The sequence below is a fragment of the Anarrhichthys ocellatus genome, unplaced genomic scaffold (assembly GCF_004355925.1).
Source record: "Anarrhichthys ocellatus isolate YVR2014 unplaced genomic scaffold, GSC_Weel_1.0 scaffold67, whole genome shotgun sequence".
In the NCBI taxonomy this organism is placed as follows: domain Eukaryota; kingdom Metazoa; phylum Chordata; class Actinopteri; order Perciformes; family Anarhichadidae; genus Anarrhichthys; species Anarrhichthys ocellatus.
In genome coordinates this window covers 641,546-666,830 of record NW_022280097.1, presented here as the reverse complement: position 1 = coordinate 666,830, position 25,285 = coordinate 641,546, and the positions used below count along the sequence as shown (strand labels likewise).

The 25,285-nt window shown below is 45.9% G+C and overlaps 1 protein-coding gene across 3 annotated transcripts; it reads left to right on the top strand.

Annotated features, from left to right (window-relative positions):
* The first annotated feature begins 9 nt into the window (after positions 1 to 9).
* On the top strand, positions 10 to 25,272 carry btbd8 (BTB domain containing 8). Of its 3 annotated transcripts, none has more exons than XM_031872935.1 (19): positions 10 to 108; positions 951 to 1,069; positions 3,257 to 3,436; positions 4,629 to 4,753; positions 5,052 to 5,166; positions 7,028 to 7,117; positions 7,902 to 7,982; positions 8,070 to 8,166; positions 9,107 to 9,195; positions 10,108 to 10,210; positions 10,696 to 10,878; positions 10,996 to 11,151; positions 13,709 to 13,838; positions 14,654 to 14,715; positions 15,233 to 15,776; positions 16,367 to 16,454; positions 19,811 to 19,935; positions 20,019 to 21,950; positions 24,322 to 25,272. In XM_031872935.1, exons 2-19 carry the CDS (start codon positions 966 to 968, stop codon positions 24,831 to 24,833), a joined length of 4,716 nt encoding a protein of 1,571 aa, XP_031728795.1. In that variant the 5' UTR covers positions 10 to 108; positions 951 to 965; the 3' UTR covers positions 24,834 to 25,272. The 3 variants fall into 3 exon arrangements, with proteins under 3 accessions (XP_031728795.1, XP_031728794.1, XP_031728796.1); XM_031872934.1 differs by having other exon boundaries at positions 11 to 383; XM_031872936.1 differs by lacking the exons at positions 10 to 108; positions 951 to 1,069; positions 3,257 to 3,436; ... (1 more) ...; positions 5,052 to 5,166; positions 7,028 to 7,117 and having other exon boundaries at positions 7,125 to 7,982; positions 8,074 to 8,166.
* The last annotated feature ends 13 nt before the right edge of the window (positions 25,273 to 25,285 follow it).

Here is a 25,285-nt window from a genome sequence, read left to right as displayed (position 1 = left end):
CATGTGCCGTAGCTTCCGGGTGTGACGACTTGTCCACTCCTCCTGCGTTTTGTGAGTCCCGTCCTAGCGGGTGGCGAACAGCGTGCAGCGGCGATGTCAACAACATCGGTCAGTGGGTCAGCCCGTCAATGAAGATACTCAAGCTCGTTACGGAACCTCACACCTAAGGACTGACATTTGATACAATTCATTTCTACCGGTCCATTTATGTCAGCAGGCATTCAGGGGTTAAGGGTCAAGAAAATAACTAACTAGTGTTACTAGCGGTAACGTTAGCCCATGTTAGCTAGCGCTAGCATGCTAGCTACGAGAGGAAAATGAGAGTGATGTTACTCAGCTCACAGCACAGAACGAGTCGGGCAGAGAGCAAGAACAATACACGTGTAAGCAGAGGTGACGTTATGTTTGTACGAGTGTGGCTGAGGGTGTTTTATTGTGTAATAAATTAAACTAATAGGAAAATAGAGGGAAGCTGGTCAGTCTTGGTGATGTCAGTGTTTTCCTGGAAGATAAGGAGAAGCTGGTTTTCTAATTAAGCTATTATTCTCGTTTTATTCGTAACGTTAACGTTACTGTTAAATCGTTTTATTGGACACATAATATTAACTGAATTCGTGTCGGGTTTGCGAGGTCATCACTTTCCATTTCAAGTGATTTTCTTGAAATCGGTAAACAGCGCCTCTCTGGGTTGTACTGCTGGTGAACGTGAGTCAGTGTGTCTGGTGAGAGATTGTGTTGCACTCCTCACAGCAGAGCCAATCAGCTCGTGTGACCTCAGGGAGTCGGGTCAAGCTGACCTCATATGATTCAAAAATATAAAAGCCTTAAATTGCATCATATGTGGCTTGTTATATTCCAGCAGTGTCTGTTTTGTTTTTCCTTTTCATGCCGCTGGGATGTATTCCTGCTACTCTTTGAGTTCACATGTGTCCATCTTGTCTCTGTCTCAGAGAACCCAGTGAACCATGATCACCACAGAGGCTGCCAGAGAGTTCCAGGCCAAAGAGCGCAGACACAAAGAGCAGCTGAGGAGATGTTTATCATCTGCTTTATCTGCAGACCTTGACAGGTAAGGCGTGTGACGGTACGCACTCGACTGCAAAAGCACGGTTTAAAAAATTGATCATTGGCAAATGTCAATTTAAAAAAAAAAAAAAAAAAAGAGTTTTCCCACTGTGGTCAAAGCAACGCAGGGCTGTGAAATATAAAAAACTCAGATTTCATCTGGAGCCTGTGAATGGCCTGCCATCATCCATTCAGTAGCACTGAACTGGTATAAAGACCAGCTGGTTCATCCAGTGTGATCAGGATCATTGCTGTCATATAAAAGAAGTTTGACACAAAAATCTTTACTCAATTACCACTTTTAAGTTTTTAAAGGGGCGATTCACCAATTTGAGTCATTAAGTGTAGTTTACTTGACACAAAGTGTAGTTGCTTTTAAAGCGGTTCTCTTGTGTGGCTCGAGAGGCGCTTTACACAGTTAGAAAAACAACCCTGATGATGTCATTGGGGGGATCTCAGCCTTTACTTAAGACATAAAATCTTTTTCTAAAATCAGACGGGAACGTCTAATGATTTCGTTGCAATCTCGCTGTGTTTTTATCAGCTACGGATGGGCCCTTCATATCTCCATAGGGAGGAGTCCTCTTCATGGAAATGTGTTGCACTGCTTTCTTTTTTACTTTTTTAGACCAGTGCGAACAAACCAAACATTGGCTCTACAGAAAGACTTTTGCTTCTTTTTTTTTTATGTTACCTGAAATCCACCGTATTTCTCCGACGTGATTGTGAAACCGCGGTAACGTGAGCCGCAGTGTGACAAACCGTGGTACCGCCAGCCGCCGTCAGAGTCCGTTGCTCCTTAAATCGTGTCATTATGGTGAGGATGGTCTCTGAGTGAGGCGAGTGGCATTACCGGGGCTTTGCACTCTGTGGCTCATGTTACCACAGTCTTGAAAAGGTATGCAACCCCACCGCTAGATGCAATCAAATTGTCAACACTGTCAAAGAGCATGATCCTTTAGAGGCAAAGAGTCAGGATATCCCGGCCTCTGCTGCTGCTTTAATCTGTGTAATCCCTCTCTTGTGAGTCCTCTAACTTTATTAAAGTACAATACAAACACAGATCTCAAAGGATGGAGTTTCCTTAGTTGTCATAGAAATTACTTTTTTACATTTTAAAATACCCTTACTTCTTTTTATTGCTTTAAATACAAATTTATATTATGTGAACTTGTGCTGAGAAAGACTGCGAGGTGTAGTTGAAAACGTGAAGTAAGCTTTAAGTAAGGACTGTGACTTCAGATTATTTTTGTTAAACTGCTTTCAAATGTCAGGAATCCTGTAGAAAACTGCAGAAGAGTTGAAAAATACCGTACACACACATTTGACAGCAAATAAACATATCAATTCACTAACTGGGTGAAATGAGACAAATCCGTTCAGGTTTCAATTATGTGCAATAATCAGGTGAAATACTGCTCTTAAGTCTCAAAATACATCCTAGAATTTAGAAAATGTAAGATACTTTTGTTACATATTAGTATAGACAAGAGCAGGGGTTTCCCCTCAGCTAACAGGATCAGTGGATCTGGAATATAAAACCTGGCGCAGAGCAACATCACAGTAAACCTCACAGATGACTCACCAGAAACAAGCTCACGGGGATCTTTGCAGCAGTTTTATTGGGTTTTAGTTGACAGGGATGTGAGTCTGCTTGTTGCACTAATTCTGGCACTTTTCATCAGAGGTTTACAGTAATGGACATCGCATCACGCAAATTGAATCTCATACCGCCCCGTTGGCCTTTAGCGGACTGGTTTCTGGGTCACCCAGATCAGTCATAGAGGCGGGACGAGAGATAATGATGGAGAAGAAGAAGCAGACCGCCTCAGGACTGTGCTCGTGGTGGTCTGAAGTGGAGAAATAGGCCTCGTAGATGTTAGAGGTTGGATAAGAAGCTCTTTGTTTCTATGTTGGCTTTTAAATGTACGTTAAATACCCAATCCAGCATCTCAGGCTATGCAGCAGGCGTTTCCAGTACTGGTATCGCTATCACAACAACTTCTATTTATTGTGTACATTTGGCCAAATTGGCTCCAAACATAGTTTGTGTTGTATTGTTTTTTCTCTAGTCAATGACAATGATTCCCACTGATGGTGGGCATGTATGCTTTTTTCCCTTTAATCAGTTAGTGAAAGAGAATTTTGAGGACATTGCTCCCTAATAAAGTGTTTTAATGCATTTCCCCAGGTTGCTGCAGGAGGAGCTGGAGGCGGATGTCTCTCTGTACGCTGGGTCCGGCTCGCTTCAGGCTCACAGAGCCGTGCTCTTGGCCAGAGCTCCTCATGTCCTTCAGGGACAGACACACAAAGGCCCCTCCGCTGTCCATCTGTCCGGCTATGAGCTGTCCGGGTTGAAGGATTTCCTCAGGTAGGCCGTGGGGGAGGGGGTCAAATGTTAAATAAAGCTTATAGTTGCTGTTTCTTTTTCCGCCTTGGGCTTTTAGACGATTTATATTTGCCCCTGTAGAAAAAAAAGAATACCGCTGAATAGTTTCACGTGAAGCAACATCTCTACATGTGTTCTCTAGTCGGGCCGTGTGGAGACAGCATTTATCCCTCTCTTGTGGTGTTACAGTTTCACAGACTCTCTGACAGAGGGCGCCATGCGCTCCGTCCTTAATCTGCAGGATCTGCTGCTGTTTGCAACGGGCATCACAAACTCTGCAGCCATCCTATAATGCGTCTCGTTTTCATGTCGGTGTTGAGTCGCACGCATCCTGAAGTGTATCGTTGTTTACAATCATCTGTAAATTGCTAGCTGAGCCGTTTTGCAGAGCGGCCCCTCAGAGTCTCGTTAGCAGTTTATAATCGGGACAAGAAGAAAGAGTCGTCGTGTTTGGTCTCACTATCATGAGTCTAGAGTGATCAGAGCTCCTTTTACACCAAAGTTCAGGTTTCCATGTAATATATCATATTTATGCATTCACAGGTATCTTATTAAAATGATTTGTTTCGTTAGATCCTTTTTTCATGAATCAGTTCGACAATCACCAGAATATTGATTTGAAACTATTCTGACAATAAGTTATTTGTTTGAGTGTCCTTGCTGCTGGTGATCTGATTAATTCTGCTCTTCTGTGTTTTATATGCATTGAATATCTTCTTGGACTGTTGGTCGGACCAAACACGCAATCTGAATCCACTTGTGCTGTGGAGAATTGACAAAATGATTGATCCATTATTCAAATAAAACAGAATCCACAGATTAATTAATGATGATATTTTAATCCTGGAGTTTGCCTCTAAATTTAATAAAGCAGCTAGTAACGATTCCAGTCAGATTTGGCACCGATATCAATTTCCGGTGCCAGATTTATATGGCAGAACATGCCGGGATGCTACGGCATATTTCAGAAGTACTCGTGGCAAATCTACTGTTACAGTTCGTTAGTAACTTTAGAGGATTGCTGGTCACTTTATGAAACGCTTCACTGAGGTTAAATAGAAAATCCTGCTCAGCCTGTGTGTGTCACTGAAGTCACATTGCATCACATGAGACTGTAACTCAAATAAGTGTGAAGGCCTAGTTTTAATTAACCTTTAGTTCCCGCCCTCTGCAGGCGCCTGTACACAGCAGACCAGAGCACGTGCTCGTCTGAAATAATCCCAGGCATGGAGGGCTCGGCACCACAAAGTACCTCGCCTGTCCCTGACCCGGCGGACCTTCATAGTTCCTATGACTCAGGTAAACAGACGAACAGTGTTTTCCACAGAGGGTTTATTCTGGGTTATGTGGCCCCTCCCTCCCCCTCTTCACATCATGTTATCTCAGCGGTAATCCATTTAGGAGCTAATCTCATTTGGATCCCTGTTGCCGCTACCGCTAATTGCAGCATGGCCACACTATGGACACTTTTAAACCCTTTTGGTCACTTTTTGCCGTACTTTTAGTGGTTTAGTGAGAGCTACCGCTGCTTTGTCACACACACAAATACCTGTGCCCCCCCCGCCCTTCCTCATGATCCATCTCAACTTCCCTCCAGACGCTGCTCTTGAGCCGGCCTCGGGCCTCGGAGCTGACTTGCTGGATCTGTACCAGAGGGGGGAGCAGTGTGACATCACCATCCAGGTAGCGGAGCAGGTCTTCTGCTGCCACAGGTAGAGCTTCTTCTGGTGGCCTGTCAGCCTTTTTCATTCGTCTGGTCATCATCATAGGCTGCAGGCATGGTGAGAGCACGCTCACGTTGGCACATCACGTCCACGAGATGTAGAACACCACAGAGGTCGCACATCTGCTGTTAACACTCAGCGCTGGGTGGTCACTCAGCGATGCAGAGGTGGTACCAGCAGCTGGTAACCATGGAGACAGGTTTCTCCCAGCTCGTGCTCAGGGGAGCAGCCAGCGAGAGAGAGCTTGTCAGAGAGAGGAAGCTGGGCTATTCTTTTTGGTTGCTCTGCAGCAGTGATCTCTTGAACGGCAAAGTGTGAGGCGCTGCACCCGGAGACTGAATCAGGGCTTCTGCAGCCTTTTTGCTCAAATAGGAATTTCTAATAATACAAATACAAATAAAAACCTAGTCTGGGTTTGTCGAATAAATCTCACCTCTCACTGCGCTCAACATTGATTCATTCCACTTACTAAGAAAGGAATATATCAGCTGCACATCATAGAAAGTAGAGCATGGCAAAGAATTGAATATGATTTATTATGGCTTCATGTGGTTATAATGTTGAGGTGTCCTTTGAATGTTGGTCAATGTTAAATGAATGTTGGGCATTACACATTATTCTTGAATATGTTTCTCATAGCTCTGATATTGATACCTAGATGAAGTTCTTCTGTATGGATACAAGTTATTGGTGTGAACTTAAGATCGCATCATGTGGGTTTGTCAGTATTGCCTCGGGCTGATCTACCATGTAGTTAACTATTCCTCAGTTTCACTTCCACGGTCTATAACACAATCTTGATGTAACAAATGACACATACTGTGATAAAGAATTGTATCCGTATTATAAACTCCTTTTATGAAGTCACACGGTGTTACACCCGGCAGTAAAACAGGATCAGCAGTTAACAAGTTATGCTGGAAGAATTCATGTGTGAACAGAGAGGGGTCCAACTGACTTCCATTACACTGTCATGTATTTAAAGATTAAAATGCTGACATTATTCTGCATATTATTCTACGTAACAGCAACGATATGTTTGTGGCTCTCACAGTACTTTATGATTATATCTACCCTGTTTGTGGCTCTCAGCCTGGAGCCCTTTGGTTCCTACTGAACACTTGACGGTGGAGTCAGCGATTCTAACCCAGTAGACTGTGTGTATGCTTCAAATTAATTTTTTATTCATACACAGCACTGGCTCTGTAAAAGGGAAACAAACGGACCGAGCCACACACAACTGTTCCAGCCGAGACAGGGGAAAGTAGAAGGATGTATCAAGAGAAAGTCATTCTCCACCTTTACATGTACACTTACAAAAGGGCACAAACATATCGTGTAAGTTAAGTCGTTTCCTAAAACAGATGGGCACCGTCATTTCTAGCAAACTTAACTCAGACAGGAGGACGTAGTGCATATGCTGGGGGCTATAATCAGCTGCAGTAAGTGTTTCTGGCAGCAGGACAGTGTTTGTGTTGAGCAACAGTGTCATATTTATGTCACCCTGTGCTTCGGTTCAACGGCTCATTGAGTGTGTAATAGCTTCCGGAGCTCCAGAGCAATAAGATGCCTCATGCTTTGATACACACGCAGTGCTTGTTAGAGGGATCAATTTTGGTTTTCATGTGATTTAGAATATCAGCAGCCTTATTCTTTATTGAAGCTAATTAAGTACTATATTTCCATATCTGACAGTACAATCTTCAGAAAATACACCGTCTCCAGAGACCACAGAACACGCACTATATTTTTGTCACTTCAAAGCCACTTAAGCACACACAGGCTTAAGTGATGACATGTGAAATATTAAAACGGTGGGCGGATCTGACATGCTTTGATGGGTTTCTAGGGCGATCCTGTGTGCGCGGTCCCAGTACTTCCGAGCCATGCTGAGTGAGAGTTGGATGGAGAGCTCCAGACAGTGCATCACTCTGCACGGGTAAGACTGCCGTGTCAGTATCGTCGTGCAGCCGGTCACATGGATCGATAATAACACCTCCGCTCTTGGTTCGAGCGGGGCTACATTTCATTCCTGAACGACACGGCTGAATTACTGCATGTGCCGCATTCATTATTCAGGCCCCGCTACAGAGGTGGCTCCGTACAGTATGGGGGCGGGGGGGGGGTTTCACTCACTCTCAATGCCATGTTTGAACTCCACACAGCCACCCACTGCCGGAGGAATTGCAAATGGCTCGCTTTGATTCTCTACCAAGCAAGGTTGCAACGTTGCCTGTGCGAGGCACATAAACGTCTTCTCATCCACTGCCTGCTGAAGAGCCCCCCCCCCCCCCCCCCGACCTCTCACCACTGGTCTCGCAGTCTCTCTTCACAGCGGGGGAAAGGCAAATGAGGCCCCTTTTTTTTTCCTCCAGGGAGAGACGTGTCACCCGCCTCAGCATTACTGATCTGAGGGTAACGGGGGAAGACTCGGCTGTCAGAGTGAGGAGCCGCTGCGTTGACGTGCGAGGCGAGGCGAGGCGGGGCGGGGGGGGGGGGGGGGGGATCCTGTGAAGTGGACCTCGGGCTGCAGTCACATAGCTCGAGTGCTGCATGATATATGGGCTTTGTTTACAGCATCCTCAGTCGTGTTTCCAGTACAGACAATAAAACACTGTGTGCCTGGATTCACCGAGATAACATTAGACTGTGTTCGGGGACAATTCTGTATGTTAACACGAGGAATATGACTTGTAAACTTATCATTTTGTTAACCGTTCCAGTTTAGGGCCAGATGAGATGGAGATCCTGCTCCAGTTCATGTATGGGGCCATCGTGGATCTGCCACCTGGAGCCAGTGCCAGGTGCTGTATTTGAGCAGACTGTCCATAATTTGAATACAGGGCCATAGAATACAACCTGATCTGTATTTGGTGTCTCCTGTCCCATAGTCAGGTGGTGCTGGCAGCAGACATGTTGGGTTTAGAGGGACTGAAAGATGTGGTGGAGATGGTTCTGACCCGGGACTACTGCCGCTTCTTCCCCAAGGTCAGCTATACATCAGGAGTACTAGTGAATATGAGAGGAGAAACGAGGGATTTCATAGGTTTATTATTACTATGTGTCCGGTAGGTACACGTGTACCTAAACACAAACATGAATAATATTAGGCTTGATATGCCACCATAGCATGATGGCATGTAACCAGATGAAAGGATTTCAGGCCTCCGTGAACAACGCTCTTACACATCACAGCAGCGTGTTTCCTGTGCTCTGGGAAATCTGTTGAATGTACTGAGTTTGTGAAGCGAGAACCGGTTCATTCCACACTACTTGAAATTTGGGCCAATACCGACCTCATTAAGTGGATCGGGTATCTGCCATGATTTGAGTGGTCCAGTTCTTCTTTGTTTGTCAAAGCCATTAACAAAAAAATTCAGTTCCATTCATTTAATCACGGCGGGCCACAGAATTAGTTTTGTTGCACCACAATAATCCCTGGCCTCAAGTTACCTTACATACGAGTTATTCCAATGAGTTAGTGAGGTCTAGTGAAGGAGAGCACTAGAGTTTAGGTACGACAACCAGTATCGGGAGAGAAAAAGTTGGATCAATGCACCCCGACTTGAAAGGCTGACCTTCAGTCAGCTGTCAATAGAGAGTGCTTGATGTGATCCACACAGCATGCACTCTGAATGCAAAGTGTCATCATCACACCTCATCACGTTACTGATTCTAAATGATAGTTAGACTTTTTCTACTTCTAATATTTCTCTTCTCTATAATCTTATCATCGTACATCAGAGCTCTTCAGTGCAGTGATCCCTTTGTAGTCCAGAACAACAGTGACACAGCAGTATGTGGAGTATCACAGCTGAAGACACGGAGAACAAATCCCTTCTTCATTGCTTTGGCTTTACACTCGTTGCTTTCACATGGCGCCTGCATGCTCGGTGTCAATAGTGATGCTGTTTTCTCTTCTCGGCAGCCAATCGACGGGGTTCAGAAAACGGTTCTGGAGTGTCTGTCGCTCACGCACGCCTTAGGCCTTCAGAACCTCCACACGCTGTGTAAGAGGTGAGTGTGTCTGTGGTTGCTTTCCTAGAAATGTGTTACAGATGGAAAATGATGTACGTAAACATTTGGAAAAGTCACTACGCTTTTATTAATGCTCCCGAAATTTGATTCTTTTGTCAAACTTGACCTTAAAAGTTGCTTGTGTAATATGAAATCCAGGGCGACACGTTAACCTGTCACCGTTCTCACCGCTGGTTACATCAGCATCTTGTTGCTAGGTAACCAGCATGTGGGTTCATACTTCTGTGTTATTAAGTCGCTCGGGGTTAGTTGTGTAATGCAATTTGCATTAATGTGATTCAATGCACCGCTCTGCTGAGCAAAAACATATCAATATTTGTGATTCTCAAAATGAATTACTCTAAGAAAAATCTGCATAAATTTCTCACACGTCTTGATTGATTTGTGTTGTTTTATCTGAGCTGTGTTTAAGTGAAGTGAATCAGAGTTAAAGGCATCTGTAAAGGTTGCTGTCCAGGAAACAATACTTCATAGACACTAGTGTGCTGCGTTATAACGTGAGATATAACTGGAAACCTGTGTGCTGTCATGTCTTTATATTTCCTTCCGATGCATTTGTGTGCGCACAAACTGAGAACATTTCCTTTAGAGTTCTCCTGCAGCTGATTCTTCTGCAGGCAAACCATGCTCCTGCTCTTTGGTGGTGGTTGGGGGGGGGGGGGGTTTGTCTCTGATGAGTCATGCGAGTGTGACGGTGAATGGAAGCTGCGCTGCTCTGTGCAGCAGTGCGTTACTGAGCTTCTCATCCTCACTCACTACATTTAGACTCCGTGAGTTCCTTTTGACTGATTAAGGTGGAAAAAGTCAAATTGCCCAGAAACCAAACGCTCCTGTTACAGAGACCCAAAGGCAATCATCTACAGATACTCTCCACGATGTGTGTGTTTCCAGGTGGGTCGCTGATCACTATGTGAAGACCTGGTGCGAGAGGAACTTCTCCCTCTTGTCCCCGGAGCTCCACGGAGCCTGTCTAACGGCGGTAACTGAGACCATGGTGAGTTCCTCCCCCCGGAGTCATCAGCAGGACTGTGATCATGTAATTGCACAAATATCATCAACCCGTTCTCCAGAGTTGTTTTTTCCACAGGAAGGAACTTCAAACATAATCCAATCAAACATGACCTTTTATTAAATTGTCAGTTATTAAAGACAGACTCATTTAGAAATACGACGTGGATGTAGAGTGATCCAGCCTTGTAATTGGTAATTGAATCTCGAGTCTGTCTTTCATCACTATCAAAGAGTCGGGGTGCACTCTGTGAGTAAAGCAAGACAAATGTACTATTGTTCGCTCTTGGCAAGTATTAAGATTCAGAGCTGGCCAAGAACCATTACGCATTTCTGGGACTCCCTCCACCGATCAATAGGTCCCGGGCAGAGATAAGAGAGTGCTTTGATATCGGGCTGTGTTCATTTGACTTTATTCTGTGCTTTGCACCTCTGCCAGAGTTTCTTTAGCTAATAGACGTTTACATTTAGACTGTGCAGAATGCGGTGACCATGCTCTGTGGCACCGAGCAGTTGATTGGCAGCCTCCCGGAAGTCAAGTGGGCCCAAAAGGTGAGGAGTCTCGCCACAGAGCTCCAGGAGGAGAGCCTGCATGTCATCGTCCAGCATCTCCCCAGAGTCATCCACACTCAGGCCTTCCAGGACCTCTGCAGGGTAAGGCGGCGGTGCAGTCCTGCTAATGCACTCTGCTTTTTCTGTGACGACCTGGGGACGGATGGGGCTTTGGTTTCTACGGGGGTTTTTTTCAGTGTGTGTTACCTTCCATTACAGAGGGAAGAGTTTACCCGTGAGCCCACGTTGTTGAAGAAGCTGTGTTCGGCCATCAGAGAAGGTGTGGCTGTCGACAACTGCTGTGATCTTTTCGCTGCTGTGCACTATCTGTGTGGAGATGACATGGAAGAGGACGGGGGGCAAAAACAAGAGGAGGTGAAATGAAGCACATTCTCTGTACTGAACCAGTTGTCTTTTCAAATCAGACATCCCACTCTGACTAATGTGCTGTGCTCACATCTGAACTGTGTAGTCCTGGTCCCATTTAGTCCCGTTCATTTAAGACCAGTGAGAACAGAGTCGATGTAGCCTGAATTCTGACCAAACAAGTGCACTAAAACTGCCCGAAAAGGTGACATGTGGTCTGATTCTAAGCAAACTCAATATTCACTTACTAGCTTTTGCCAGAGCTTTCAACTGCTGCTAATGATCTTCCTGAAGGATTCGATTAGTTTGGACAAAGTAACTCCAACTATCTGACTTGAGTCGGAGATTAGAGCGTTTGATTCAACAATGGTGGGATTCCCAGAGAAGACTGTAAGATGCTGTTGGAACCTCTGTAAAAAGCTAGTAATTGTACCTTGAGATGCGTTGTTTTTTTGTGTCCATCCTCGTGAACGTGATATCTCTGGAATGCCTGGAGGGATGATAAATCTAATCCATGAGGAAATACATGTCTCAGTGCGTTGCTTTATTGACCAGGAAGCGGAGTTGTCCTGCTTGTGGAGCTGTGTCGGCAGTGCTCACATGTAGCAGTATGAATTAGGCGCTAGCTGCTAACGCCTGGAGGATCCCTGCCGGCCTTATCCTCTGTTACGGCTAATGCAGCTGCAGCCTTGGCCTCTCTATGCTGCATTTCCTCGGCCGTGCCCAATTAAATACAGCTGAATATCTGAGTTACCCAAAACACGGGAACATGTATCCGCGTCCTCTGCACTCATATTTTCGGGGTGTCATTTTCTCAGTTGGAGATGTATCTAGTTTGCAATACAAGCAAACAGAACTGTTTTTGAGTAGCATTTAGAGCACGCCACCTGGCTACACAGATCCAAGCTGAAGTAGTTTGTAGTTCTTCCTTTCATCCAACTACGTCACTGTTGCGTCACATGACGGCGCTGGATGCAGGAAGGACAACAGATCTCATCCTGCTGGGTCAGTATAGGGGGCACTGAGGAATTTCTTGCTTCAATTGAATACATTTACCATAGACACTGATTGGACAGCCACATAGAAGGTGGTGAGTTTCCCTTTGTTGGTTGTAAGTCAATTTGAACCCTCAACAGACTAGTATTCAATGGAGAAAGTGCTTTTTCTACAGGTGTGAACACAGCTTTACCTTTCTGCTCTGAAGTGTTTGCTCTCTCTCCTTCCACTAGACTTACTCGACCATCCTTTCTAACAACGATCGTGTTTTTTCATCTTCATCATCGCAATATGCTTTACTTCATTCTGGATACAGCTTTGGAAGAGCAAACTCCACATTTACTTGGCATTTCAGACCAAAGCAAGGACTTTTGGGTAAATATGTGTTCATGGTTGGTCTGAATGGGTCGGCATGAGTTGTCCAACATGACTTTGCAGCGCTGCTCCTAACCAGGATGTGAAATGGGTCTGACGCTGCTCTGCTTTGGTACGAAGAAGGGTGGAGAAGGGCTTCTATGATGGTGGTTTTGGGGCTTTCAGCCATACATTCATTTGCTCTCCAGTCGAGGTCTAAAACTCCACAGGTTACCTTTAACAACACACGACACAGAGGATGCAGCCAGTGAGTCTCAAGAACATCATCACAAGTTTCATCCCAATTTTGACCTGTAGCAGTTTCGGTTATTTAGAACTAGAAATGTTTTTGATTATAGCACGTTTGTTTGTTTCAATGCCGGAGGGCATCACTTCTCCAAGCCGCCAACTCCATCCTTCACCTGTGACGTCTTTAAATATAGATGGAAGCCGACTATAGCTATGAGTTGATGCATCAACAAGTATTGAAATGGTGGCCTGTGGAAGTTAAGCATGAAATCACGATGATACATTCGAAAGTCTCAAACTGTAAGCTTTGTTAATATCGGTGAGAATAATTTTAAATGGTGTCTGTCAAACAGTTAAGAGATTAAAGACGAACAAAGCAGACGGGTTAATCCTGTGAGCCGACTTCCAGGAGAAAGGGACCTGGCTGCACAAGTTAGAGCACATAACCCCTGTAACCACCGTACAGTACGGCAGAATGGATTAGGCTGAGGGAGACTGTGACGTGTGCCAGCGGCCTTCACTAGTGTGTGTGCGTGTGCGTGTGCGTGTGCGTGCGTGTGCGTGCGTGCGTGCGTGCGTGCGTGCGTGCGTGCGTGCGTGCGTGCGTGCGTGCGTGCGTGCGTGCGTGCGTGTGTGTGTGTGTGTGTGTGTGTGGTCAGTGCAGCGGAGGAGGCGGAGATGGCTCCTCCCCTGCCTTCCAGCCCTGTTTTTATAATCAGGCGTGGAAACGGGAGAATGGGCATCAGCCGCTGACATCACTGATTCTGCTCAAGGGAGCTCAAGTGAATTCTGCAACAGAGACAGAGGGGGGAGGGAAAGTGAGGGAGGGGTATTTGTTGCCATGGTGAAAGGTTCTCCAAGCAGCTGCTGATTCGCTTGTGCCTTAGCGCACCCCTTTCCATTCTTCTCCCCTCCCTCTCTCTCTCTCTTGCTCTCTCACTCACTCTCTCCTCCGTGTTACCGCCAGCCATTCAGGCAACAGATTTGTACGCTGCGCAGTCGGCTGTGGACCTTCCTGCTTCAGACCTTTTACGCCGTCCGCCACACGCAGGGATGGGAGACCCTGTCCTCCAAACACAGAGAGAGGATACTGGCAGGTAAGGGAGGAACTCCTCGCTGTGAGACACAGCAGGATATTAATGCTGCGGTGTGTCTGTATTTTCCCCCTCCCCTAACCCAGCCTGGCGCTGAAGCAGTGGCTCTGCAGATGAACCGAAGCCCTTGGAGCATATGCTGTGGGCTGATTTAATACTTAATGGCTTCTCTCTACACAGCCGCCTGGCTACTACTAACCCATATACAGTTGGCACAGTGCTGCTCTTAAACATTTTGCTTCATGTGAGCTACCTTCTTAACCGTCTTGTTTTCATGGGTGGGAGTGAAAGCCTGGATTCTTTGTGGGTCCGACCATGACTAGAAGCTTCCTCAGTTACAAATAATGTGCTGTTTTGTTTGCTGTAACGTGTTGAAATTAACCGCATGAATAATTAATTTGGCTGCTGGTATCAGCGTGTTGCTATTACTGGTACATTTCTTGCCAGTGAAATCGGATTCCAGGTCTCACATGCAAACATAACACAAGCAAATAGAGTCCATTTCACCTCATTTGCTTTTGATTATAAAATAAATCAGTAGGTTCTATAATTGTACTGTATTAAGTCTAGAAATGTCTGTGCTTTGTTTGGGTTAGTCCTTGCCTGACTGATCGACCCATTGATTCATTGTTTGTTTCCTGAAGGGTAAACACAGGGTGTGGAAATGGGAATTTGTGAATGAATAGAATAGATCCTCTAGCATCTTGGAAATACAATTGGTGCAGCCCTTTTCATCTTTTTTATTCTTGAACAGTGTGTTTTGCATACTAACTGGCTAATGGCTGATCGTCGGTCTTCCTTTTATCCTGTTTTCACAGATGCCATTGATAAAGGGGACAATCGAAGACTTGGCAAAAAGCCTGTATTCACGAGCTCCCAGGTAATATTATCATCCTACCATGCATTAACATTTATCTTTTTATTTACGGTTTAATTTTGATTCAGAAACAAAAACACAATGACGTTTTATTTGACTTGTAACTCTGACTTTGACTCAGCTTGATGATGTGAACTTTTGAGGCAGTTTTAGAAACATCCGTGTAAGTTTGTGTAATCCCTGACGGTGATGACTGTCTGGAGCCAACAGATGCCATATGTCATAAATGCCCCACCTACAGATGCAGTATAGAATTAGCAGCAGGGCCTCTCTAAACAGATGTATAGCTAAAATAAGCCGTCCAGGGAGGGCTTGCCAACATGTTAGGCATGAGCGGTTAAGAGCAGTGGAGCTCCTACAGATCTCTGGCAAAGTGGTTTGATGCAGTCAAAACAAGAACGTTGCCTGTCTGTAATCTGCACTAATGTTATTCATATTCCATATGACCATGCCCTGGGTCTTTGCTGATTAATCCTGCCTCACGGTTACGTGACTAATTTGGTACATTTTTCCCCTGCAGTCGAGGGCGGTAAAATGCCCTTCATCTGCACCTGAGAGTCCTCCTGTGCACAGGACACAGAGGGTGTCCGAAAACGCAACTTCTGTCTCCCGTAGCGCTGCATCAGCCATGAAGTCCGATGGACTGGGGACAGCCACCAAACCGGGAGAGGGTCCCACGTCCAAGGCGAAGAATGCGAAGAAGCCAGGGGACCGCAGTGTAGCCGCAAAAGCAAAGACGGCGTCAGCTGGCACGCCGGTTGTCAATGGCACAGGAGCCGCGGGGGCCAGGCGGGACGTAGCCAGCGCCAATGGCCCCAGGAGCTCTCATGGCGCTAGGGAGCAGGAAAAGAAGCCAAACCCTGGTGCAAGGCCTAAAACGTCTCCCCCGAGCTGCACGTCTACAAGCCAGACTGGGGCAGTGAAGGCTCAAAAGAGCTCAGCGGGAAAGTCTGACAGCACTGTTGGCAACAGCCACGCTCAGCCCAGCGCCTCATCCACATCAGGCAGCGCCTCGCCAGAGAACGGTTCCAGCAGCCCTCGCAACGACACCCACTCCATCCCAGGTTCACTCTCCTTATTGACTTCTTTACATTTCATCGTCGTGACCGACGGCAATTACAATGTAGGACAACAGAGTAGACGAGCTTTAGCGTATTACGCTCCAGGCAAAATACCGTAGCTGATATACGGAAAGGACCTGCAGACTAATTAGTATGAGGAATGTTGTGTTATGGCCAAGAGGGCTTTGTGAAAGACGAGGGCAGTGTCATGTATGAATGTCGATGTTCTGAGGAAGCAAAGCGCAGCGTAGAAACTCTCAGCAGACGTCAAAGCCTGTGCAGCTGTCCCACAGGGAACACGTGTGACTGATCACTTTGAGCTTCTTTGGGGGGGGGTTTAAGGAGGCGGGGTAACCCAGACTGATGTTAGTGGGCCTCAGCTTCCTGTCCTGCCCGTACAATCGCAGCATGTGTCCCCGTACCCCACCCTGAAAGTGACTTTCTACATGACTGTGATGTGAGCTTGCTCACTAGCAGCACATCCCCCTCCCTCACTGTGTATCCTTGCTACCCTGAAGAGCTTGTGGTTTATTCTTCAGCAAATTGAGATTCTAATTAACAGTTGTGCATGTGGTTCATTTCCTGTGTTTTAGGTACAAAGCCCAAACAGCAGGCTAAGGCAGTGAACAAATCCCCACTGACGAAACCTCCTCAGAAATCGGATACAGCAAAGATCAGCAGGTGAGTCAGTGTGCTTTCTCATTGTGTCTTGTGTAATCGGTGAAATGCTAGGTGTAACATCAAAAGGCTCTAAGTGATGTCCTTGTCAACTTCCTCTTGGACGTTCCAATTGGGTGGATCTACCTTAAATGCCATTCTACCAGTTGAGGATTTGTGAGATTCTCTTTGAGGGTTTAGGGAACAATCCAGCAAACGTTGGTGCTTCCTGTACACAGACCAACTAATGAAAGAGCATTGTTCAAATCTGAATAAACAATACTCAGAAAATAATAGAGATATTCCTTATTTCTGAGACAGACTGACTCCTGTGTAGCATTCCACTATTATCTATATTATGTCATATGTATATATTAATGAATATACAGTGGGTACGGAAAGTATTCAGACCCCTTTAAATTTTTCACTCTGTTTCATTGCAGCCATTTGCTAAAATCAAAAAAGTTCATTTTATTTCTCATTAATGTACACTCAGCACCCCATCTTGACAGAAAAAAACAGAAATGTAGAAATTTTTGCAAATTTATTAAAAAAGAAAAACTGAAATATCACATGGTCATAAGTATTCAGACCCTTTGCTCAGTATTGAGTAGAAGCACCCTTTTGAGCTAGTACAGCCATGAGTCTTCTTGGGAATGATGCAACAAGTTTTTCACACCTGGATTTGGGGATCCTCTGCCATTCTTCCTTGCAGATCCTCTCCAGTTCCGTCAGGTTGGATGGTGAACGTTGGTGGACAGCCATTTTCAGGTCTCTCCAGAGATGCTCAATTGGGTTTAGGTCAGGGCTCTGGCTGGGCCAGTCAAGAATGGTCGCAGAGTTGTTCCGAAGCCACTCCTTTGTTATTTTAGCTGTGTGCTTAGGGTCATTGTGTTGTTGGAAGGTGAACCTTCGGCCCAGTCTGAGGTCCAGAGCACTCTGGAAGAGGTTTTCTTCCAGGATATCTCTGTACTTGGCCGCATTCATCTTTCCTTCAATTGCAACCAGTCGTCCTGTCCCTGCAGCTGAAAAACACCCCCATAGCATGATGCTGCCACCACCATGTTTCACTGTTGGGATTGTATTGAGCAGGTGATGAGCAGTGCCTGGTTTTCTCCACACATACCGCTTAGAATTAACGCCAAAAAGTTCAATCTTGGTCTCATCAGACCAGAGAATCTTATTTCTCATAGTCTGGGAGTCCTTCATGTGTTTTTTGGCAAACTCTATGCAGGCTTTCATATGTCTTGCACTGAGGAGAGGCTTCCATCGGGCCACTCTGCCATAAAGCCCCGACTGGTGGAGGGCTGCAGTGATAGTTGACTTTGTGGAACTTTCTCCCATCTCCCTACTGCATCTCTGGAGCTCAGCCACAGTGATCTTTGGGTTCTTCTTTACCTCTCTCACCAAGGCTCTTCTTCCACGATTGCTCAGTTCGGCTGGACGGCCAGGTCTAGGAAGAGTTCTGGTCGTCCCAAACTTCTTCCATTTAAGGATTATGGAGGCCACTGTGCTCTTAGGAACCTTGAGTGCTGCAGAAATTCTTTTGTAACCTTGGCCAGATCTGTGCCTTGCCACAATTCTGTCTCTGAGCTCCTTGGGCAGTTCCTTCGACCTCATGATTCTCATTTGCTGTGACATGCACTGTGAGCTGTAAGGTCTTATATAGACAGGTGTGTGCCTTTCCTAATCAAGTCCAATCAGTTTAATTGAACACAGCTGGACTCCAATGAAGGAGTAGAACCATCTCAAGGAGGATCAGAAGAAATGGACAGCATGTGAGTTAAATATGAGTGTCACAGCAAAGGGTCTGAATACTTATGACCATGTGATATTTCAGTTTTTCTTTTTTAATAAATTTGCAAAAATTTCTACATTTGTTTTTTTCTGTCAAGATGGGGTGCTGAGTGTACATTAATGAGAAATAAAATGAACTTTTTTGATTTTAGCAAATGGCTGCAATGAAACAAAGAGTGAAAAATTTAAAGGGGTCTGAATACTTTCCGTACCCACTGTATGTATATATTATATGTAAAAATGGCCGTGGAAGAGGCTGCGTTCAAATGACAAAATATGGCCAATAACAACTCGTAGGATAAACACGGGGCCTGGAACTTAAAATACAGAAGGTATATCAGAAGGACAAAAGTTTACGTAACCCAAAGATATATCATGAGAATCAAAATCTTGAAGGAACGCTAAATCAATTTAAATTGTACAAAAGCACTTTTGACCGCAGTCACCTACTCTAAAATGACTGAAATCAGTTGAACTGACTATTTTGACTGTGTGTGTGTTCGGTCGCACTGCAGCCTGTAAGGCTGAGTTTGAGTTTAGTCTGAACAAGTCTGAGTGCCATGCATCCTCACTGCATTCCTAACATGGCCAAGCCAAATTGCAATCTGAGCTCAATGCCAATACACCCACCTCCATTAGCGGAAAGCATTCCGGGCCTAGGAAGCAAAACAAACCTACCTTCCTACATGTTCAGTAATGTACATGTAGGACAAATATGATGACGGTATCACCTGGTGGCTTTTTTTAGTCCACGTGCGGCTGTCAGGAGGTTTTAAAGCATCTGCGTAGCGTTTTCTGACGAGCCTCTTATCTGTCCTTCAAAGATGTTAAAAATATCCCTTTTTACAATCTGCATCATCCAAACTCCATCTGTCCCGGGAGCACATCAATATTTAACAGTCTCCCTGGAAAGCAACCGTGCAAGTTAGCCAACAAAATAGCTGGTAGCCTAAGAAAACATCTTTGGATTACAGTCTTGTGTAAAGAAACAGATGGCACAGGTGTTCATCTGTGGAGGATACACATTGTGCTGAAGTTAGCTGTAAACCCTCAGAGGGAAGATACTCCAGGAGAGTAGTTAACATTGAACTCCCCTCGATACAAATCATTTGTAAATTATGAATTTTTTAAAGCTGACTTGTAATATTATTTCTATCGTGACAATCTCAGGTAGATTCTATCAAACTGTCCTCGGTAGATTCGCTAAGATGTCGGATAATGAAAATCCATCAACCTTGGGCAGACAGCAAAGTGTGCTCTCTGTTCTCTGGTTCCTACAGTCATATTCTGTTCATACGCAGGATGCAACATCCTTCACAAGGACACAAGTAACAACTTGAAATTCTTTGCATTGATAATCAGCTCATGTCTAAAGCAGCTTGTCCTTGACAAACTGGGTGGAAACGCTTTGCTGCCCCGCTCTGGTGTCGAATATTTATTTGGGGTTTCATTTCCCTGCAACTGCTCTCCTAAATATTGTTTAACGATGATGTGAGCCAGAGGTATTCATTATTTGGGATCTTTTTGGTAAAACGTGTGTAGTCACTCTGTCGTTTGTGTGTGTTTTGATCAACCAATCGCAGTCCTACCAACAAGTCCAGTGCGAGAGAAAGTGGCAAAGTCAAGACTGGTGCAGCAGAGAGAGCGTCCAGCGGAGTGACGGCAGCAAAGGTAGACGCCAAGGGACGAGGCACACCGGACCACCACGGTGAGATGTTCAGTCTGCTTCATCCAAATGTCTGTCAGTATATTGGAGCAACGTCCTAATGTCCTGTTCTGTCTTTGGGTTAGTCTCTAAGCATGGATCCTCCATGAAAAAGCCAGCCTCCCCCAGGAGAGAAGACGGCAAAGACGGGTTGAAATCCTCAGCGCCAGACAAAGCAGCCGGTGAAGCTCATAAAAAGAAAATCACCAAACCCGCTTCGGTGACTGGAGCCTCGGCTAAATCCAGCACTAAACCACCAAAAGCCTCTCAAGCCCCCTCCAAGCCATCTTCAGTTGTAGCTGCCAAGTCTGGGCCAAAGCCGAAAAGCGCTACTGATTCATCTGCAGAGAAAGCTTCTCCGAAATCTGGAGGACATTCCAAAACCTCAGCTGCATCTGCCTCCAAGAAATCGGGAACCAAAGGAAAAGAGGCAGCGAATGGTAATAATTCAGACTGTAAAACCGAGCTTGCACCAACTGTAAACACTGGGAATATGGCGGTGCGTGAAGAAAGGCAGGAGGTATCGCTGTCTGACCAGCCTGCAGCACGCAGCACACAGCCAACAAGCCAGAGTGGAGGGGATCCACTCAGCCTCAAACTAGAATCAAGCCCTCAGCAGAGTCTCCAGAAGACTGAAATACTGTCGCAAAGCACTACGAGTGCACCAGCAGCTCACAAGCCCCCCCATGGCAAATGTGCTAACGCAGACACTTGCAAGCACACTGAAGGGAGTAAAGTGAAACCATCTCTGAGCGGTGTCATCCCAGCTCACATCAGCGGAGAGCAAGCTCACGAGGTCGGCTCCCCAAATTCTTCCAGAGACACCGAACGGCCCGTAGACACCTCATGCAGCATGGGAAGCACTGACACTCCCTTAGAGGACTCCTCCTGGAGCGGCAACCACCATCAGGTCAGCCCGGGGTCCGAGACCGGCAGCACACACACCACGTCCTCCGACGACATCAAGCCCCGCTCGGAGGACTACGACGCAGGGGGCTCGCAGGACGACGACTGCTCCAACGACAGGGGCGTGTCCAAGTGCGGCACCATGCGCTGTCACGACTTCCTGGGCCGCAGCAGCAGCGACACGAGCACCCCGGAGGAGTTGAAGATATGCGAGGGCGGGGCGGGGTTGAGAGTGGAGGTGCGGCTGCGCGGGCGGGAAGCAGAAACCACCAGCGAGGAGGAGGCGGTAAGGCAGCGTCCTCGCTCCTGGTTGCATAGAGACGAGCTTCCCGACGAGGAGGAGCCCTCAGAGGTCGAGGCCACCGTGACGGTGAAAAGCGTGCCCGACCCGCAGCTCTTCTCCTCCGAGGAGGAGGAAGAAGAAGAGGAGGACGAAGATGAGGCCACAGAAGACGAGAGGTCCGAAGTTGAGGTGATTCCGGGCCCGCTGCCGCCAACTGAGCCCTCGCCGCTCTTCCAGGGGATCGTCAACCTGGCTTTCGACGACGACGGCGTGGACCAGGAGAACGACCAGCCCGACTACCAGTCTTCCAACTTCCGTCGCTCAGTGTTGCTCTCCGTCGACGAGTGCGAGGAGCTGGGCTCAGAGGAGGGCGGCGTCCAAACTCCGCCTCAACAGCCCGATGACGCGGCAACCCCCTGTGACGTTTTTGAGTCCGACTCTGCAGCGCCTCGGTCCAACTGCGCCCCCGCCGGTGACCAACAGAACCACCTGCCGGGCCACCTTACAAGTGCAGAGACGGAGCGCGGAAAACGCATCAAGGAACGGGAAGACAAATCCTCCGTGTTCCTCACAGAGATCCGGGAGCTCGCACGGGATGAGGCCGATGGAGGGAAGTGCAGCGGCCCCCTCCCGGACGCCGACGCCAGAGACCTACCTCCCCAGGAGCGCCCGTGCCACCTGGATCTGCGGCACACTGAACAATACAACGGAGGGCCGCGTAAAAATCACAGCAACCCTTCAGAAAGCAAGAAAGCTGATTTACATCTAGACTTAAATGAGCCTCAGCTGACAGGGGAGTCTCCTGTACATGCTGCACAATCTCCAGCAGGTAATGTATGATCTACGGACCCTTCCTAGACCCCAAATCCAAAGCCATCTCTTATCCCTAAACTCCATCAGTGAAGGTTTAGTTTATCCCCGCAAGATCCATTCTCCTCCGCTTTGATCCCTAGACCTTACCCACATCCAGCGTATACCCATCCCTCTCTCAGAAAAAAAGGATATAGTGCAGTACCTAGTTAAACATACAAGTTCAAATTCAAATGAAGTCATCATATTTTCATAGCTAAAGCTTCCTCTCATTTCAACCCATTGATTGTGTAGCTGTTGTAAATTTGAATTTGCAACATCGATATCCTTTTGAAGATGGAGATTGGTTTCATCATAGCAAGTAACCTAAAGTGTACATTTTAAAACAACTGATCTACCTTCAGGCAGAGGCATTTGGGCTTTGGTAACTCAACAACAAAGGGGGGGGGGGCAGTGTACATTTCATTAAGACTGATCAGAGAATTGTATTTGTCAAAAAAGAATCTGCCTTGCGACAAGGCCTGTGACATAGTCATACCAATGCACTTTTATGTACATAAAAATAAGATTCTTTGATTATTTTTGTCATTTCTTTCATGCAGTGGAACAGTCTTTGGCCTTTTTTTTCAAGCCATAGATCATGTGACATAGTGGAAGGTGCTTTAAATATGACTTTAACATCAACATATCATTGCCAAATCAATTGTGGTTTGTTGGTATAATTACTGTTACACTGACCATCATTGAGATCATTTTATGCCACCGATAGTGATGTTGATGAAGCTTGTGTTTCTTCAAATGTTCGACTACATGTCCCATAAACCCCTTCCCCCCGCAGATGCTGCCGCGTGTGTTGCTTTTGGTTTTGCTTTATTGTAAAAGAAGAATGTGTTTGGCTTCTCATGTACTGAACCGTTGCCATTTTGAGAAACACAAACTTTTGGTTCCAGACGCTGCTTCTTCTTTGGTGCCAAAAAAAGCACAGACAGCTCTGGACCTTGTGGTACACCACGTCAGTTATAGCATCACTAGGCGCTGCTCGACTTCTCAGTTGACAGTAATCACACTAACATCTGGAAATGAATTTCCAAAGATGTGTTGATGTTAAACAGCTGTGTGGCACCTTTTTTTATTATTATTATTTGTGTTCAAGTAAATTACAAGCGAGTAATGCTTTCCTTGAAGTCTCTTCTGAGTGACTACCTGACATTAAGGTATCATTTAATAGATGACACTAAACTGCCACTGCTTCTCAGAAAAGTGTGTTAAACGGGGGACTTTCCCCTTGCATCTCCTTGCTGTTCATTTTTGTTATTTCTACTGGAGAATGTACCTGTTCCTGAGGTTTCTTTTTGTTTGTTTGTTTGTTTGTATTTGTTTTATTTTGCACTGCACACATGCATGCTATTATTAAATTATTTTGACATTCCCCTCTACCATCTGTCATCTTTTTTTTTTTTCTCCATCATACATATTACCTTTTGTCATACCCAGTAGACGTATATCTGTCTAGATATGTAGGCTTTTACTTTTGAAGAAGCCTGTTGTTGTTGTTGTTGTTGTTGTTGTTGTCTATAAGCTTGTGTTCAGTAGGTTTGTGGTGTAGTGTCAGCAGCCTCCTCTGTAAAGTGTGTGATGTGTCTCTAGAGCGGCCGTCACGGTCCTGCCATGTCTCTCTTTTTTCACTGCCACAGTCATAAGAAATCCTGCTGCACCACTACTGAGGGTCCATCCCGCTGCAAACATGTCAATTGTTTTGTTTTCATTATCAAACGGTGATCGGTGACGTCATCCTTTGCCTTTTTTTTTTGAAATTGTAAGAAACAGAAAACTCAGAATGACAAAAGAATCTCAGTGGTGTGCCATCTTTTGTGCTGCTAAAGTAAAGCACCGTTGCTTGCATTTTTTTTTTTTTTTGTGAAAATATTTAAGTCTGTTTATTAGACCTGCACGTAAATCTCAAAAACACATCTCACTGTTACTGACGGACACATGCAGTGTCCAGTTCACTGGTGCTGGCGATGCATGGCTTACTTTGTTTGAACAGGTGGATAAAGAGATGCATTCAGGTCAGCGGTCACCCTGCATTACCTTTAAAGCAACTGTATACCGTTGACATCCATGTTGGAAGTTGGTGAATATCAAACTAATGGATTTAAGGTTTGTGATGGTTTAGCCATTTAACTGACCCCAATGTGACCGTCAGTGTCACTCTCCGTGCTGTCCTCACCTAACTTCCCTGCTTGTTACAGGACACAGTTGCATTAAGAGTAAACATTCAGTTATCAGTGTTTTATTGTAGTGCGCAGTCACTAGTCTCTGAAATGTGTAAAAGAACTGTGGAGCGGTGAAGCACTTTGTCATTTTGCAGTATTGTCAATTGTTTTTAGGGGACAATGGTTGTGACAGATTGGATCAAACCGGCAAACATGACCGCCGACCGTCCAAAGCCCTCTCCCCCATCTACGAGACGGATGTGGGAGAAGCGTTTGAGCGCTGCTCGGACAAGGACAGGAATGTTAGAGAGGAGGAGGAGGAGGAGGAGGAGGAGCAGCGGCAAAGAGGGGACGATGACAAAAGCAATGAGTTCGCCGAGCGGGACTGGAGCCTGCTCAGGCAGCTCCTCTCGGACCACGAGTCCAACCTTGGCATCATAAACCCCGTGCCCGAGGAGCTCAACCTGGCCCAGTACCTCATCAAGCAGACGCTGTCGCTGTCGCGGGACTGCTTGGACTCGCAGGGCTTCCTGTCCTCGGAGAAGGAGACCTTCAAGCGCTGGGCGGAGCTCATCTCGCCCATGGACGACTCCTCCACCAGCATCACAGTCACCAGCTTCTCCCCGGAAGACGCTGCATCTCCACAGGGGGAGTGGACCATCGTGGAACTGGAAACTCATCACTGACTGCAAAGAGAGAGAGAGAGCCTGCCTGACAGTTCACACCTTCTCTATGAACGTCTTTACATCAACTTTGTCTTAATTCATTATGATTTATAATCATGCGCTGTCTGTCTTTTTGACATGTCTTTTTTTCCGGACTCTGCAGAACTCTGGGCTTTGCAGCAGCTTATTTGCAATTTCCAATCATGCCCTCGGTGGACTGTTTTTTTTTTTGACACAAACGGGCTGTTATGCATGCTATTTTTGTATGTCTGACTGTTTAATTGATGTTGCTTCGAAGCTCTAGAAAAGAATAGAGTAAGAAAAAAAAACACCTCTTTCTCATGACAGTCTTCTGATAATATGGTTGACTGAAGTTTCTTAAAGAAAAATAACAAGATTGGCCTAGTGGCTTGCAGTTAGTGTCATATTGAAAATAAAGGTTTGTGTTTATTGAAAAAAAGAAGTCACTCACT

What these genes read in the sequence shown, in the direction of transcription:
- btbd8 (XM_031872935.1), top strand. Translation starts at nt 966, where the DNA reads ATGATCACCACAGAGGCTGCCAGAGAGTTCCAGGCCAAAGAGCGCAGA. An exon ending in TTATCTGCAGACCTTGACAG is followed by an intron (nt 1,070 to 3,256) that starts GTAAGGCGTGTG and finishes GCATTTCCCCAG; the next exon opens with GTTGCTGCAGGAGGAGCTGG. An exon ending in AGGCACACCGGACCACCACG is followed by an intron (nt 19,936 to 20,018) that starts GTGAGATGTTCA and finishes TCTTTGGGTTAG; the next exon opens with TCTCTAAGCATGGATCCTCC.